Source organism: Gavia stellata, chromosome 1 (assembly GCF_030936135.1).
Source record: "Gavia stellata isolate bGavSte3 chromosome 1, bGavSte3.hap2, whole genome shotgun sequence".
In the NCBI taxonomy this organism is placed as follows: Eukaryota; Metazoa; Chordata; class Aves; order Gaviiformes; family Gaviidae; genus Gavia; species Gavia stellata.
In genome coordinates, this window is record NC_082594.1 from 72143302 (window position 1) to 72161199 (window position 17898).

The 17898-nt window shown below is 40.6% G+C and overlaps 1 protein-coding gene across 1 annotated transcript in view; it reads left to right on the forward strand.

Moving 5' to 3' along the window:
• Positions 1-17898, forward strand: part of AFF3 (ALF transcription elongation factor 3) — a 287915-nt gene that overhangs the window by 260846 nt on the left and 9171 nt on the right. The window contains exons 14-16 of the mRNA XM_059815224.1: positions 228-355; positions 13751-13814; positions 16491-16627. Of these exons, the coding sequence (XP_059671207.1) occupies positions 228-355; positions 13751-13814; positions 16491-16627 (329 nt within the window). The remainder of the gene's footprint in view (positions 1-227; positions 356-13750; positions 13815-16490; positions 16628-17898) is intronic.

Genomic DNA, 17898 nt, shown 5'->3' on the forward strand with positions numbered 1-17898 from the left:
TCTTCCATATATCACATTGAAACTCGAGCCCTTTAGAAAGTGCTCTGAGCAATATCTGTGAATTTGTGGTTATCAGTGACAGGAAGTTACACATACTCCCTGCTGAAGTAGTAGGAAAACTAACTGCCAATTTACAACACAATGCAAAGACGCTCTGTTGTTTATTAGTTGCTTTTTTGAAGTTAGTAGCCAATTCCTCAATGTCTTCTCTGCTGTTGGTTGTCTAGAAAGCAATGCACATCAGTTCAGAAAATGTTCTTCTCTGCAATAAGCCCCAGTCCCAAACAGAGCCCTGGTCACCTCTGTCCAGCACACCCAGGGACTGCAGAAGGACAAAGCTTATCTTCGATGATATGTAAGTACAGATGACTTTAAAATAAAGAAAAAACAATGTCATTTTCTCCATTTAAAGAGAGAAAAATGCAGCTCGTCCAACAGGAACTGAGACATGGCCAGAAGTATTATAGTACTACTGTACATTGAAAAATTAATGAGACATACAATATAAACTCTTCAATTTTTCACAAGAAATTGAGCCTCTAATCATCAGGGAGCAGCGAGGACTGGCTGTTCCCTAAAGAATGGGGAGCCAGGAGCCAAGGGGCAGAAGGTGGCTGGCAGGGCAGGGACCATGCCAGCCAGGCGTCCAGTCCCACAACACCCAAGCAAGGTGAGCAGGGCAGGCCCAAGGGTGGAGTCAGGTTCAACCAAGAGCCTAAATCCTCAGGCAAGTCCATGGTGATGAGGCAGCTCCAAGGTCAGGCCAGGAAGTCAGGCCAGGGTCAGGTGCGGTGAGGGTCAGACACAGCCCAGTGACAGCCAGGTGTGCATAGTGACAAGGCAGGTCTGACCTCCAGCCAGGAAGACAGTCTTCAGGTCAGGGTCCAGATCAATGAGGGCCATGGCCGGGCACCAGCATGGCTGTGAAAGGGCTGAAGACAGGCACACTTACAATGAGTTGGGCAAGGAGCGAAGGCCCAGACCTGAGCTTAAATGGATTTCTTTAGCCCATGGGTGGAGGGGGCAGGCCCCACATGAAGCAGGACAGGGCCATTAAGGCTTTATTAGCACCCTCGAGGCTCTGGCATTAATTATGCACACATCAGACTATTAATAGATACAGAACCGTAGCAAGGCAGGGTGATAGGGGCACCCTTCTTGTGCACCCTTTGGAGCAAGGGGAGAGGACACATGGGAGCCTTGCGTCCCTGAGCCTTGACAGCTGCTGCTTTCATTGCTACTGCTGCTCAGAAAAAAGTATCACAAAGGCAGGGTGAGTAGAAAGCAACAGTGGATGGTATGAATACCTGGAGGGATACCTGGCCCTCCCCATCTCCACTACATCCTTCAAACATCCCCTGCTCTCCTCCTCTGAAAATAATTTCAGCTTGTAATTGTCTTTCTTTTCTTTTTGGTAAATTAAAATTGCTCGTTCATTTTCCAAGGTCATTTAGGATATGGTATTATTTAGATAAGGTATAAAGATGAAACTGAAGATTGAAATCCTAGTATCTAGAAAATCCAGATTCTTTTTGACTTGCAATTTTCTGGCCTGAAAATACTGATTTTTCTAGGGTAGAAGGGGTTCTGTTGAAGCTATGCCTCAGACTGCCTGGAGCAAATACAGCTTTGTAAGCTGTGTGACCTTGCTGCACCTTTCATACTCCCAGACTTTGACCTACAACATCGCTAACTCTTCTATACCAAGGGAAACCCTGGGAAAACAGCCCTGTTTCCTCAGGAACTGCTTTTTACCAGAAATGGGATTTAATAATAATTGTAATAATTTTAATAATTGTAATAATTGTAATGTTTATTCACATCACCTGGTCTCAGGGACAACTAGAAGGATGGCAGCCTCTCATATAGAGAATTTGTGTTTCCTACTGTAAGGCATAAATAATTCCCATAGACTTCAAAAGGATGCAATTGTTTTGTTTGTCAAGAAAAGACTGGTGAGATTAACATCTGTGTGTATTCATGGCAGTCATAAGGAGATGTAGGTTGAATAAATGTAATAATTTTTTCTGCCCCTTTTGGAGAAAACTCCCCCCTGTGTATGTATTCCTATTTTCCCTCCTTCTCCACTTCCCTCCATGTTATTTTTTAACTCTTCCAGTGCATTTATTCAACAATGTCTACTGAGGAAATTTGAAACTGTTTAGAAGTACTACCTAACTCTTCATATCTCTTAAATGCTTTATCATCTATAATTTACTTGCAACTGTTCAATTATTTCTGCAGTTTATACATGTACCTATGAGGCAGAAAGGTATCAGAGTGCCTGATAAAAGTCAAAATTGTAGGACGTGCTCATCTGTTTGGATTAGAAAAAAAACACAGTCAGAAACAGCTACAACAGAACTATTTGATTTTCTCTCAGGGAGACTGGTTTGTTTTGTTTTTCCACTAGAATACTGTCATAGAAAAACTGCTTTTTCACTGTCCCTATCATCTAAGAGGCTTTTATCACTTGCTTTCTCCATTAGTGATACATGTGATTTCTCTGGCAGGCATCTTCAATAAGACTGTTTCACCTTTTGAGAGGGAGATACAATAAAACTGTTCGTGTATAGTGCCTTCCATGTAGAATGTCCCCAAGCAACTTGTGGCCCATTAAAAAAAGCAATCTAAAAAGCCAAATAAGATAAAACACATAATCAAATATGTCTTAATTTGCCCTTAAAAACCAGGAACAGTTAAATGCCTGTTGTGCTAACTAGAGGAGGGAGATTTTCATGTACTACAACTGTCATCCACAACCTGTATCTAGGAAACACCACCGGAATACCAGCTATACTAGACCTTGATTCTGAAATTACTGTGCAGAAAAGTCACTGAAATGTAGCAGATTAGACTGGCAGCAAATGCTAAATGTCAACAAACTTGACTCACATGTTAGAAGGATCAAATTAAACATGGCAGCCAGTGTCTTTCAAATTCGTATAATACCACAGCAGAGGATTTGAAGAAATGCACTACAGTAGGTCTAAAATTATGTAGTAATCCTAATGGCAGCATTTGTCCAAAATGATGACTATGAAGTATTTCATCTCATAATCCACGAAGTTCTGAATTACTGTAATCCAGCCATGGCTTTAAAGTCTTCATTTTAATCAGAATCTATAGTTTTTAAGAGACTAAATCCCTTATATTTTATTTAAAACAACAACTAATTTTTTTGACCAATCAGTGGCTCTTTGCTTTATATTCAGTTTATTTTCTCCAGATCATTGACAACAGCTGTCACTAGCAATAAATTGGAACACAAGTAGGTCAATAAAAAGTGTATCTTGCTTGGCAGAGTGCTGTGTACACACACATCGCAATATGAAAGTAAATACAGCTAACAGTCTTCAAAAGGCAGGCAAAATCCTACTTCCCCTGTTTTGCCATTGTTTACTGCCTGCTCTAAATATGCTTTGAGGTACCCAGCATGTCACATGTATAAGTGACATCAATGCTGTTTCCAGTATTAATTCTTAACAAGATTTCCTGGATTTTTGGCCATTTCTGACTCTCTGAAGAGAACATTTTCAAGGCTACATAATAATGCTTCAAGCCAAATTCAGTCCTGCTGTAATTTCACTGAATGACAGAATTTCCAATAACTGCATTTAGGAACAAAGTCTGTTGTCCTTGAAGTGATAAGCACAGACATGCTGTGGGTGCCCAAGGGCCCAGTCCCACACCCTCCTCAAAATGCTGCATGTGTGGTATAAAAAAGAGCAGAGCGTACCCAGCCTCCCAGTTTTCCTTATGGCTAAATCAGAACATGCTCCTCAGAATTATTGTCTCACTTGCTTTGTGGGTTACCCTTTCAAACTTTGGGTGTGGTTATTCTTCACTTACATTTATTTTCCTATTTTTCTGGCCTTATAGGAGCAAGATAATACACCTTCTTCAGCTTTTTTTTTTTTAATTTATATTTTGTTGAATGTTTGTTCTACCTTTATGGGTTTAGGTGCTACACACACCAAACAGCTTTACATTGTCCAAGGGACATATCCTGCTGCGAGATAGCATTCCTGTGTTTGTTTGTCAGCCAGTAAACGATATACCCAGAAAATATCCAACCTGTAAAGGTGTTATGCATAGAGCTCATAAAGAGCTCGAAAGATAACTTCTTGGTGCATCTTTTTGTTTCCTCTTGAACCCCAAGTCTCTCATTTTCAGTCTGCTCTTCCTTGTTCTTCTGCCTCAGAGTGGAAAGAAAAAGGCGCTCTTGGGTTGTGACTCCCATACAACATCTGAAAGTCACTTTGCATTGCTCAAAATGCCTCAAGAACTCCTGGTCTTCTGAAGTATTTAGAGAGACTTTTGTAGTGCTGAGCACATCCCCAGGAGTGCAGTTAAGGAATAGGGCTTGGCTCCTCTTTCTTCTCATCAGCAATCTAGTCGGATAGACCAACATCTACTACACTAAGTTCCTCACAAATTCATATGCTTGCTTTGGACTGCTCCCAGTTTCTTGGCTTTGGGGGATTTCAAGATTTCATCTGACCATCCCATTCTTCCTCTCCTTCCCCTCTTGCTTGTGGCACTGTATTTTCTCATGTGTACACTGCCCATGAGAAAATAACATTAGACTATTAGACAGCAGACACTGTCTCCCATGATTAGATAATTAAGCTGCCTGTTCTCTGCAAGACCATCTACCCCCTTTCTTTTTAGGGACACTTTGTGAGAGCTTGGTCTGGTAGATGCTTAATCAGCTCTAGCAGGAGATTCTCACAGGGTAAAGAATTTATAGCCACTATTCCCTGTCGTCAAAAAAAAAGCCAGAGCTGTGGACCTCATTTGAACTTACAAGCTACATGCATGCCCCTCCTCTGTTCCTATGGGCAAGTGGTCCAGCGCTGCTTATGTTTATATGATTAAACTGTCTTCACTGCCCAAAACAAAGAACACTCACTGCCCCCTGAGAACAGTCCCTGGCCTGTGCTGTCCCCGAGCTGTGTCCAGGCATTGTCTGGGACCCAGCTCAAAACTATGCCAGGGAGAGTACTAGCAATTAAATAGCATGGATCATCAAACAATAGAGCTGGTATCCTTGCCCTGCTTATTTCACTTGCACAGACATAGCCAAGGAATGGTTTTATTGAGAGACTCAGATCTGAAAGAACCTCTCATAGTTTTGCCACTCAGGAAAAAAGATTTGTTAGCATCAACTGATTTTGATGTCCCTTTTTCTTACTCTACAGCTTGACTAGAAAATATCTTTAGCCCACGATGAATTGTAATAGTGAGCAGGACAAGGGTCAGCAAACTCTCCCCCAGGTCCCAGCAGCAGAGCTGATTCTCTCAGAAAGGAGAGGACAGCCTCTCCTACCAGTCTCTCCTAGTCTTTCCTCACCTCTGCAACTGGTGAGCAATGAGCATATGGCTACAGCAGGTGATGAGCACCCTCCAAACCCTGCAGTTCTTTGACTAGTCTAGGTCTTGTACTGAATATAAGGAAGTTTCATCTAGCCTCCCAAGGTGTTTACTGTTCTACCACACCTCTGGTTCTTGACAGAGCTTGTTTTCCTCAGGTTCAGTGGCAAACATTGTTTTCTCCTCGAAGGGCTAAAAGTCCATCCCAGTGTCACTCAGGGTTTGTCTTCTTGTGCTGGATCACAGAGTACTGTGGGTTTTCATCACCCTCAATGCCCGGATTCACAGGTGTGGTGTATAAGAGATATTCTAATGCCACTATTTGCAGCTTAATTCCTAAGTCAGCTTTGCTGTCCCTGTGACACTGCAAAATATCTTTACATATGTTAGAAGAATGTGCTTCAATTCTATTTCCCACAGTATAATCACTCAGAAGTTTCCCTTTTGGACTAGAATGCTCACTGTAATGGCCATAGGGTGCAAAGGCTGTGATCCCCCAAGGAAACCTGGGAGCTTTCCTGATCATTCCTTCAACATATAAAGGATATTTTCATCTTCCAGTGATAACAAACCACACTAGCAAATTATCATAACCACTTTAGCCTAGAGAATCACAGGTAGACTGTTCAAACTGACTTTTAGCCTGGGAGTACCTTGTTCATCTTGAGAACCAACAATGAATCACGGAGCTGGAGAGGGGCTATGATGACTTAATGCACATAAGGAATAGGAATTCCCCAAATCCCTGTCAGATGCTTTCCTGGTCTTCTGGTGCCTTGTTATGATTTCTTTCAAATCCTATAATTACTGAAGTCTTTTAGACAGGCATTGCAGGACAGGAGCCCTGGATAGAGTCTTTGTGTCAGGATCACCTGCTCCTTTCAGTGTAGATGCCCCATTCGTTGTCTCAGGTTTCACACGTACTGTCACTCAACAGTTTCACCCACACCTTGGCTTCTCACTCATCAGAGCTGGGAACATCAGAGCTGGCTGCCAGGTAGTCCCTCACCCAGAAAGATCTTTCTGCCTTTGGTTTTCAGCTGTCTCTTGAGAATTCAAGGTGTGATTCCAAGGTACTTTAAAACAATATAAATCTGGACTGCTGTGGTCCTGCCCTCTCTCCCTAGGTCTGACGGTAAAGGCTTTCACCCCACCTTTGACTGAAATCAGTTGATTTCAGAATATCTATTTAACATACATTGAAAGAGACACAACTGTAGTTTACCTGCAAGGATGTAATGTTTTCTCCCTCTGCTTTTAATACAGGAGCTCAAGTCCCTATTGTTAAGACTTCTTTCATTCCTCTCTCCTTGCTTGTACTCTTTGCATGTTTTAGTCTAGATATTGATTTCACATGGATATCTTTAAGTCATGAATCTGGGTCATGCCCAGGAATTTGTAGTGTATTTTGAATCTTTCTCATGGTCTCCTGTATTTCACTACATTGACATGGTTAATCTGGGGAATTTTGCATTTTTGCCAAAATAGGAATCCCCACTTATTTTATCCTTCTTCATTTCATTTAAATTAGGTGCCAGGCTTTAATTTTGTGTGCCATTTTTTGCAACGGTAACTCCCTCTCTAGGTATCTGTACTATTCATCTATTCATCTAATCTAAGATACTGACCTTGTTATACTAAGCCCAACAAGATAACAGTTGTGTAGTTGTGTGATTTAGTAATTTTTTCTTACATTTGGCCTGACTCCAACCAGATCGTTTGTTCCTGTCTTTCTGAAATGCCTATAGCATTATCATGTAAATGGGTCACAAATACTCTCTCTGCCCTCTCCACTTGTATGCTCCTCTGCTGAACTTCCCAGACCTGCTGGGTCTGCCATAGTGTGCATGAGACTCCCATAACTGGGTACCCACCTTGTACAGTGCCATGGGCTCTCCCCCACCATGTGTGCCACCACGTGTGCCGTGCCCCAGACACAGCAGTGCCATGTCCCATAAAACAGCATTTATTTTAAGCTGTGGAATGGGCAGGAGGCCATGATACATCAGGGGAGAACACTATTTTGTATAGTAATACCTGCTCCCCAGCTTCAGCTCTGTCCTTTACCCCGAAGATGACCATCCTTTTCTGTGACCCAACATGTCAGACATGCTCCTGATGCATGTCCCAGTACAAAACAGCAAATAGAGAGAGCTGTATATAGCTACTTTTCACTTCACATGGTTTTCTTGCTCTTACAGGATTTTCTTCTCTTCTTGGGCTGAGAGTTCAGGGCCAGTATACTGGCACAGCTTCAAAACTGGATGTGGGCAAACCCTGGCTACGCCAGTTTCTTCTGATTTGCCCCTAGCTGTGACCAAATTTTAAAGTCGCTTATTTCGCTGCTCTTCTCCCTTCCAGCACACTCACTTTTTTAGGGTCTAGATTACTAAAGTTGTGAAACTGGTCCTATATTTAGAATTATGAATTAAGCTGCTTTTATTATGTGCAATTGTTGTACACTGAGGAAGCACTAGTTTGTTTTTTATAACACTTCAGCAACATTATCTCTGAAGAGTATTAAAATATGCACTTGGCTACATTTATGATGTTTAATTGAACTTTTATTAGTTTTTTTTAATGTATCCTCATAAAACAGCATACCACAGTAAGAAATAATGTACAAGTGGTAGATTATGTAAATGAAGCAGAAAATGCTATAGTTTAGCATTTAGTTCATATAAAATATAAAAATTAGCTGAAAAATGTGGTTTTGAATGCAGTTATAATTAAAATTGTATATTGGAGTCTAAGCTACACCGTACTCTGTAAATACCAGCAGTGGCGCTGAGTTCCAAGGAGATTATGTTGCAGTAGATGCTGATAAATTACTGTACAAAGTAAGGCTTTTATTGATTCACTTTGTTTGATTCTCTTCCCTTTTTTTACTGCATGAGTTTACATTTTTGCAATTATCTGCTAAACTGGAGTAAATTAAATTCAGAGAAGGCAGCAAAAGACAAAGGTGGCAGAGATGCGCTGTAATGGCATAGAGCTAAACAGGATGAGAGAAGCACATACAGACACAAGCATTTCACCTGGGTAATGGTAACACCACTCTTACGAGCTCAACAGCCCGGAAATTCTGAAAGGCTGCTTCTGCAAGGGGAGTAATTACCATGCCCGCAGCCGTCTCACCTCACACTGGGATCCCACGCAACATAACAAGCAATGGAAATGCTGTCTTTCCTGCTGGTTTTCGACAAGCTCCCAGAGAAAGTGGTGGCAAGGCGAGTGAGAGAAATTCTGGACAGTAGCGGATTGTTTGATAAATTTCATCCTGGATTCAGCCACAGCCATGCTACTGAGGCTGCCCTTGTCAAAGTCATAAATGGTTTGAATGCCGCTGCTGAAAAGGAAGCCTGGCCTTGTTTGTACTATCAGATCTAGCCATGGGGGGTTATTCTGTAAAAGGCTGGATTCTGTTGCAGTGCCTAGGTGACTGGCTAGTGTTGACTGAGAATGCATTGAACTGATTCCAGCGGTACTTGATTGCTTTCCCCAATCAACATAGTAGGGTAAATTCTCCTCAAGAGCAGCCAGTTTCACATAATGACACTTGATCCCAGGGAGAATTCACCAGCAGCCTGACTTAGTTGGCACTGATGCTTTACGCTCTTTCTCTTGCCTTTCAGAGAGATATATGAGATGCATTAGAGCAGTGTATTAGAACTCCTTTTTGGCTTTGTTGAAGAGGACTATATTTCTAAAAGTACCAACAATCAGATATTCAGAAACAAAAGACTTTCTTGTGCAGTCAAGATTACTAATAGAGATAAAACACTTGTTTGTACCTGTTAATTTGAAATCAGACTTCTTTTTAATTTTTTTTTTTTAAAAAGAGGCCTGAATTCTGTTTGTAAATCTGGAGTGACAGTGCTGACACCAATAGATACATACAGTTGTAAATAACTTAAGAGGAGAATCTGACTCAGTTGTCTGAAAATCAGAAGTCACTGAATAACTTTCCGTGGGACTTCAGTTTACATTCATGACCAGTAAGCCAAACAAAGAGACTCCAGTGCTGCTTCTGCTACTCTCCTCCACTCCAGTTCAACCAGTAGTCTGGTACCATTTTAATACTGTCGAAATTTTCTCTATTCTCCAGCTTCTCAGGCTATAGCAAGGCTGTGATCTACAGAGGGATCACAAACCTTAAACCAAAGACCTGAAAAAGGAGTTTAGCCACAGATCTTTCTGAATCTCATCAGTGGGAAAACAGATTTGCTTCTCCTCAAGAGGCCTCTCATCAATAACATGTGGTATCTGAAATTAGCATCCAGTGAGATTATCTGCAAATTCTCCAGTCTGAGATTATCACCAATGTAACTAAATAGGCCAAGCTGCAGAGGAAATTTGGAGGAACCTTCACGTTTCTAATGGATATGGGTTCTCAGTCACTCTAACTTAAGTGTCTGTAAAATCAGAATATGATTAACAATGTTTTGTGAACTTCATAGATACAAAATGTGCAGTATGCAAAAGACCTACCCTGAGTAATTAATTTATGCATCAGTTTTCTCATGTGTCTTCATATGTCCATGAGCTGAGGTAACCTGTTATCTTCAAGGAGCCTAGAGAAGAGGGGTTTTTTTCTGGTTGTTTTAATTCATGACATAATAATTTAAACTAGTATACTGGATTTAAAAAGACAAATGATGTTCATGTGCAGTGAGAACCTAAACAAAACTGAATTTGAAACCTTTCTTTCTCATTAAAAAATCAGAAGATAATTAAAACCAAGCACATCCATATTTTGTTACTAAAATGATATAAGAAATGCATGCTATGTACATAAACACATTAAATCTATAGGACATTTCAGCTTTCCATTTTCACACAACATGCACATGAGTCATCTGAATAGGAATTTTATTAACATGTAGTGAGAAATTGAAGAATAGTATTTCATAGATGGCATAAAGAGATCAGAGTTTGACTTGGCATGTTTATTAACACTATTGAACACGCTCTGTTTAAGAAACTGGAAGAAAACATACCCTACCCATTTTTTCCCAATGAATCTTAATTTCTGTTAGGCATCCCCTGATTTGTAAATCAATGTTGTATTTTTCCTATGGAAATACCTAAACATTCACATTGAGCATATATATGCATTGCTTTAAATTTTTTTTTTACTTTTTTTTTTGCGCTTTTGCTTTAACGGTTGGACTTGATGAGCTTAAAGGTCTTTTCCAACCTAAATGATTCTATGATTTTATGATTCTATGAAAATGGCCTTTTAATAGTTTCTTTTTTATATTAGGCTTCCCAAAAAACAATTGGACTTAGTACAAACCGATGACTTCAGTTTTTGCACGTTTCATTATGGTTAACCAGCCCATAGCAGGGCCCTCAAAGCAGACTTCTCGGTTCATGTAATGCGCATGCCTCTTGCTAAAACCCTCATTGCTAATCATAGCTCAGGAGAATAAATCCTGCTACAAGTTGAAAACCATTTTACAATTAACTTATTTATAAGTAGACCATAATTACATTGTGTTATCTCACTTTGGTTTTACAGCCTCTTACCATGCTTCAAACAAGCAAATTAGACATATAGTGCTGGGCGATATATGGCAGGGAATGTTGCAAAGGACATATTTTAATGATCTGCGTTTGAAAGTATCATGTAAACGTTCATCACTTTGATCATTTCAGAGAGATGGGACCACTGTTTTGTTGATTTGCTCTGCTTTGCTTTGATTTTTGGCACTTCATAGTAAACCATCTTACCTAGGTCATTGCACCAGGCAAAGAGAGACGGGATTTAACATTTTTTTAAGAACTCTTTCAATGGTTTTGAAAACATAGTTATTTTTCTATATCAAGCTAACACTGTTTCAATGTCTAATATTTCATAATTGACCAAGACCAAATCCAGATGGCTCGTATTATTAAGATAATGTTAGCATCTTGCTGGGCACAGGAAGTATTTGCAGCTGCAGTAGGTTATGAGATACTGGGACACAAACCTGTCTTTAGTCCTCTTTCTAACCTACCAGCTAGAGTAAGCTGGGGGGAAATTCCACTCTGAGGGAGAATAATATTTTAAAGAAAGTTGGAGCAAAGGAACTGTTTTTCTTCATACCAGCAAGCTTTTTAGGGCAGAGGTCATTCAAAATTAGCCAGATTTTTAATCTTATTTCCATCTAGTGATATTTAACCTTCTTTCTCTTCTAAATAAGGTTGACTAACCTTCCATCATGCAATTAAACATCCTTGAAACTGTGTGCACATAAGTAGAAGGAAACGGACTAAGTAAACACACTGCCAAATAGCCTTACGGTCTCAAGGAAGTATATATGGTGGTCCTCTTCTGTTAAGGGGCTCCCCTTTGCTCCTACTGATCTCGGTTATGGATCTGAGCATGTTCTTACTGCTATCAGCAAGAATTTTTGACTCATCCATCCCACTGACTTCAGGTTTTAGATCTGTATTTTCTCTGACTCACACAAAACATTTTTTTAAACAAGTGTTCTGAGAAATCCCAGTTTCAAAAAAGCTAGTTAGGATTGTGTAGTGGTTTGGGCTGGGAGAGAGTTAGTTTTCTTCAGAGCTGCTTGTATGGTGCTGTGTTTTGGATTTGTGATCAAAACAGTATTGATAACACAGGGCTGTTTTAGCTATTGCTGAGCAGTGCTTGCACAGCATCAAGGCCTTTTCTGTTTCCCACCCTGCCCAGCCAGCGAGTAGGCTGGGGGTGCACAAGAAGCTGGAAGGGGACACAGCTGGGACAGCTGACCCCAACTGACCAAAGGGATATCCCACACCATAGGACATCATGCTCAGCAATAAAAGCTGTGGGAAGAAGGAGAAAGGGGACACATTTGGAGGGATGATGTTTGTCTTCCCAAGTCACTGTTAAGCGTGATGAAGCCCTGCTTTCCCGGGGATGGCTGAACACCTGCCACCTGATGGAAAGCAGGGAATGAATTCCTTATTCTGCTTATGCTTAACCTATTAGCCTGTCTTTAGCTCAACCACGACTTTTCTCACTTTTATCCTTCCGATTCTTTCCCACATCCTGCTGAGGGGAGTGAATGAGCAGTTGTATGGGGCTGAGCTGCCTAGTGGGGTTAACCGACAACAGATTGCTGGGTGGCAATAATACCATATCATTTACAACGCCAAGCACTTAAAAGCATGAATGGTAAAAACATCAGAATTCATACTCTGACTACTCAGGAATACCTAGTTTTCATTAGATAAGGGCAAAGGGACGACACTAACCAATACTAAGGAAGCTATTTTGCAAGGCAAAACTTCCTTCTCTGAGAGAGACGAGGATATGGGAGTGATCACAGTACAAGCTGAGAAGAACCAGGGCGTGTTTTAGCTGAGTAGAGAAAGAAGGCGGCCATCTCCCACGTATATGAGACTGAAAGAATCTGCAGGGTCAGGAAACGTGACGACTTTTATGAGAGGCAACAACTGAAGATGCAAGGTTATGGCCTGAAATGACATGGCAAATAGGTGTTCTCCACAGTGACTGAGAAAGGTGCAATAGGGAGAGCTTGTGGGAGGAGATGAAGACATTTGCTTCAGCCATGAGGAGCTCACTGAGGTGGTGACCAGACATTGCCAAGGAGACATCAGTTAGTGTTTTCAGTTTGAATGGAAGTGGCTAAGTCTGGATCAGAAATGGACTTGTGAATTTCAGCACAGAGACAGCAGTTGAATTTGTGCCCTGCAGTCAGTAGGTCAGGTAGGTTAAGGAAGGGATGGAGTCTCTGAGATCTCTTTGAGGAGAAATCAGTGGAGAAATTGGCACAAGCAACACCAGTGGAATTGTAGCAGGCAGCCCAGCACCGAGTCAGAGATGAACTCCAGGCAGCAAAAGTAAACAGCACTCTCAGCATGCTTACAGATAAGAGGGAGAAGCGGGGTGAGATGGTAGTTGTGGAGGCAAACAGATTCAATGTGTGTTTTCAAAGTGGAGAGATTAAACACACACTTGTTTTGAGAGGAGGGAGAAGCCAAGGCAAATGACAATGTACAGAGAGGAGTAGAAAAAGAGGTAAGCAAGCACTAGGGAGAGGAGAAGACGGAATAACTTGTTATGCTTAATGCTTGCATCTGTTTTGCAGATCAAAACTGCACTAATTTGGGAAGCAGTTTATATAATCCGTAAAAACGCATTTTATTAGCTTTTTTTTGCTTTGAATCACTGACTTCTAAAGAATGAGAACAGCCATAAATGCTATTGTCTCCACAGGCAGCAATTTGGAAATAGAAGATGCTTGGTTACATGATAAGTGTATTTTCTTCATAAAAAATGTTTGCAAATCAGGTTTAAAATAAGGGAAAAATAACTTGAAAATATTCTGCACTTCAGAAAATAATAAAATGTCTTCTTATTTTCCCCTGGTAGGCCACGCAATGCAGATTACTTTATGCAGGAAGCTAAACGGAAGAAGCATAAAGCAGATGCAATGGTGAGAATATTTTCTTTCCAGTTATGTTGCTCCAAATTATTTTTGTAATGCAGTTTCTTCATCAGTGCAGTATTGCTGGGGTAATTATAAAATCTATTATAAGGATGGCTAGGCTTGTTAAATTAAGAAATGTTTATGTAATCAAATGTTCATAGCCCAATAAACTATGACTTAACAATTAATGACTTACAGAGATAAAGGCCTGGATAAATAAAACTTTCTATTTATTCCTTTGCTTTAATTAGTAACTATAGTAATGGAGGTTGTGTAAGGCATCCACATACCTATCTTCTCAGTTTAACTAGCTGGCTAGGTCATAAAATTGTATCCCCAAATTTGGTCTCGTGGCTGAGGTATTTGTACTTTTTTTAAAGAGCTTTGGGTCTTCAGTGCCAAAAGAATGTTGGTTTCACGGCAGAGCTCTCCTAACGTAATCAGAAGCACACAAGGAATCTGAGTAACCCTAGAGGAACACCTTGCACACAAAGGACCTTCGCAACAAACAGATTCTTGGCCCTGGCTTTGACCTGTCTAAAAATGTAGCCAGTAAGACCCTCTTGAAAAAGGGGAATCTGAGGTTATATGGAGCACTAGAGATGCTTGTCTTTCCAGACAAATGGGTTCAATGAAGTACGCAGTGCTCCAGGAGAGCTCCGCTTAACCGTCTCTCAGCTTTCTCCGAGGCTACTTTTGTCCAGCACTATGAATAAGCTAGCACAGCCTTAAAAACCTGAGGCCTCTGGGATGGCAGATGCAATATATGGGGTGGGACCCTGCATTAATATGGCTTTCTTGCAGATGGGAGTAGCTGCAGTCCTGTCTTGCTCTGTCAAACAGACACTTTGTTGTCACAGCAGCAGGAAAGAAGAAAGGTAGCTCAGAGCTTCTGTTTCTTCACCTCTTTTTCTCAACTGTGCAGAATGTAAAAAGGCCAAGGAAGCAGAAGCAGGCCCTTAATTTAGGACACAAACACTGAGTTTTACACTCTACCTGAGTTTATTAGCGCAAATTTCCATGGTTTATTCAGTTCCATATTACTCTAAAGTAAGTCTTAAATCAGAAAATACTGTGGAGAAGTACAAATGGTGCATTTTAGTGTGTTGCTTTAAACAGAATGGAAAAAAAATCACTTAATATGCAAAGGAAATTCTTAGCCTGAAGAGAAATGTTTTTATGGTTGACTCCCAGAAAGAGGAGGTGCAAGCATTATTCTCTGCTCTGCCACAAGTTTCCTGCATGAGAGTCACTTAGGCACAGTTTAAATAGCCTCCCATCAGTGTTAGGTGATTGAAGCATCCTTGACATTCAGCTTCCGTACACAGTGGACCAGCACCTTACTTACACCTTGTGAATCACTCTTTGCAGGTACTTCCTCTCCCTCATTGACTGTGTAGGGATCCTGGAGGAATTGCCATATTGCCAAAGTGTCTCCAGGCACTATAATCACCTTGCTGGGCTCGATACCTCCTACTTTGGCACGGCAATACCTAACATAGGCACTCAGAGTGAGCAGCCTGAAAATTACTGTAAGTCTCTCTGCTCCTTAGTCCCCCATCTGTGAAACTGGGATAATAGCACTTCCACCCGCACAAGAGCGTCGGGGAGAGAAATATAATAAAAAGTTTGTGAAGTTCTCTTATATGATCACAATGGGAGTCATATAAGAACCTAAAATAGATTGAAGCCAGTGTGCCATTCCAAAGTTACTATTTAAAATCTTTATCCCTTGGAAAAGAATAAGGTCCATTAACCTTTCACCGTGCACATCAGATTTCAACCAAATGCATCTAGTCCATTAATGGTCTTTATGTACCGCAGGAGTTCTGACTGAAGGAAAGAGAAGTCAGGACAGAGAGGTATTAGTATGATTCATCTCTATTCACATCAAAAATGAAATTCTGAGAGCAGATAAGTGGTATGTAGGTGTACACATATGAACATTATGTGCACATTTGCATGGACACCGTTGTTGAGGACATATATGTACTTATATCTGCATAAGTACACAAACACACACACATAGAGTCAAAGAAATACCAAAAATAGGAGAAGAAATGGGGCAAGGAAGAAGGAAGGCAGGAGAAGCTGAGGGAGCAGAGCAGTCCCTGAAAGAGGAGGAGGATACAGAAAGCAAATTCCTGACAAGGGGATTTTCAGCAGTGCTGAAAATGGTAGGGATAAAGAAGACATGAGAACAGAGATGAGCCTTTGAATAAGAGAGTTAGTAGTCAATGTATTATTTCTGATTCTCTTAGTTCACGATAATCATTACCTTTCTTTGTTGAGTGATGAAAAACTACCTTTGCAAACATATGTGAAACCTTTTTTAATGAAAGCTGGAACAAAAGGCCTGATAAGTTTGTGGAATTTCTAGCGCTGGAAGAGCTTTGACAAAGATCTGTCAGGAGTGTCCTAGGCAGAGTTGATCCTTCTTTGGACACAAGAGTGTGGACCACGTAACATTTTATAGCCTTTTTCAGCTCTACTTTCTCTATCTTACGATTTTCACTGATGCACAGGGTTTGATGAGTTTTAGCTTTCTCGTAGGAAAATTTGTGAATCTGAGGATATACCAACTTGCGTCAAGTTTACAATTCATGTTGAGAAAATCCCATCAAATGTAACCATATCTTGATGATTACACTATTTCTCTGTGTCCTTATTTTTTCCCTCTAGGTGGAAAAGTTTGGAAAGGCACTGAATTATGCAGAAGCAGCACTATCGTTTATTGAGTGTGGAAATGCAATGGAACAAGGCCCAATGGAATCTAAATCCCCTTATACAATGTATTCAGAAACAGTTGAACTCATCAGGTAGGAAGGGAGAAGATGACCTCAGGGGTTACTCTGTTTGTACAAACATGCTCATCTGCATTATCACATAATTCCCTAGATAGAGTAAAAGGGGAGAAGTGAGGCCCTTCCAATTGCCTGGTCAGTCATATGTAATATGTATGTATTATCTGTGATTTCTATGGAAATTAAATCAGGAAACTGTGTAGAATGCCAAAAAACCCCGAAGCTTTTCATATCACTTGAGTTGCAAATTACTTCAAGAGTTTCATGGTCTAAGTCCCGTGCTACTCCAAAGGGAAAAATAATAATACATAATACCAAAACATTCTCATGGAGTGGTAGTTTGCAAAATGTTGCAACATGTTTAAGACTGCAGTTTAATGGTTACCTGAAAGAAGATGTGAACAGTGATATAAAAATGGACACTCAAGGTCCATTTGGTGTGTATGCTCCTACTGTAGACAGTGGAGTCCCAAAAGCAGCCCAGGCTCACACTAAAGCAGACCCCTACATTTAGTCACCTTCATAGCTCTCCAAACACGACAGTCTAGAATTCAGTCCCACCCTCAGTCCCTATGAAGAAAGTTTGTCTCTTAAGTCCTTTCCTCCTTTATAGTTGGTAACTAATAGTTACCATTATTGACAGTGTTGGTAGAGAACACAAAGGTCAAAATCATCCCAGCAGCTGAGTGACTCTGGCCGCAAGAGAGCGAGCCCAGCCACACTAGCAGAGAAAGCTGCACTGTCAGTGACCGTGGCATCATTCCTCAAGACAGTCAACCACGCAGCTCTTGTCAGGACTAGGTTCATAGGAAATAAAACATTTTAATTTTTAATCATATTCATAGCAGAGCAAAGCTTCTAAAACAATTGCATTCTTTGGGACTTAGTGTTGATGCAATGATTTTCTCACATGTTAACAATTCCATCGGCATTTTATTCCATTTAGGGCTTGTCTTCTCATGCATTTCAGTGGATTGAGGCCAGCTTTCTAACTGGAAGGTTATTAAACAAAATCAGATATTTTTTTCAGTAAGAGAATAGTACATCCCATCTCTGCAATTCTCCCCTTCTTTTTTTCAAAAGGCAGAAAGCTCTTTCTTTGTCCGCCCTGTCTATTCTCATTATAGTAAATATATGGTCCTAACTATGGAAATGAATTTTGCTTGCAGATCCATAGCTTTCAATAATGTGTGTAGCTGTGGTTGTGTTGTAGTGTGAATTGCTGTTGATCTCACTTGCTGCAGCTCAGAAAAGTAAGTGGTTTACTAGGTATGCCTGTTGAAACA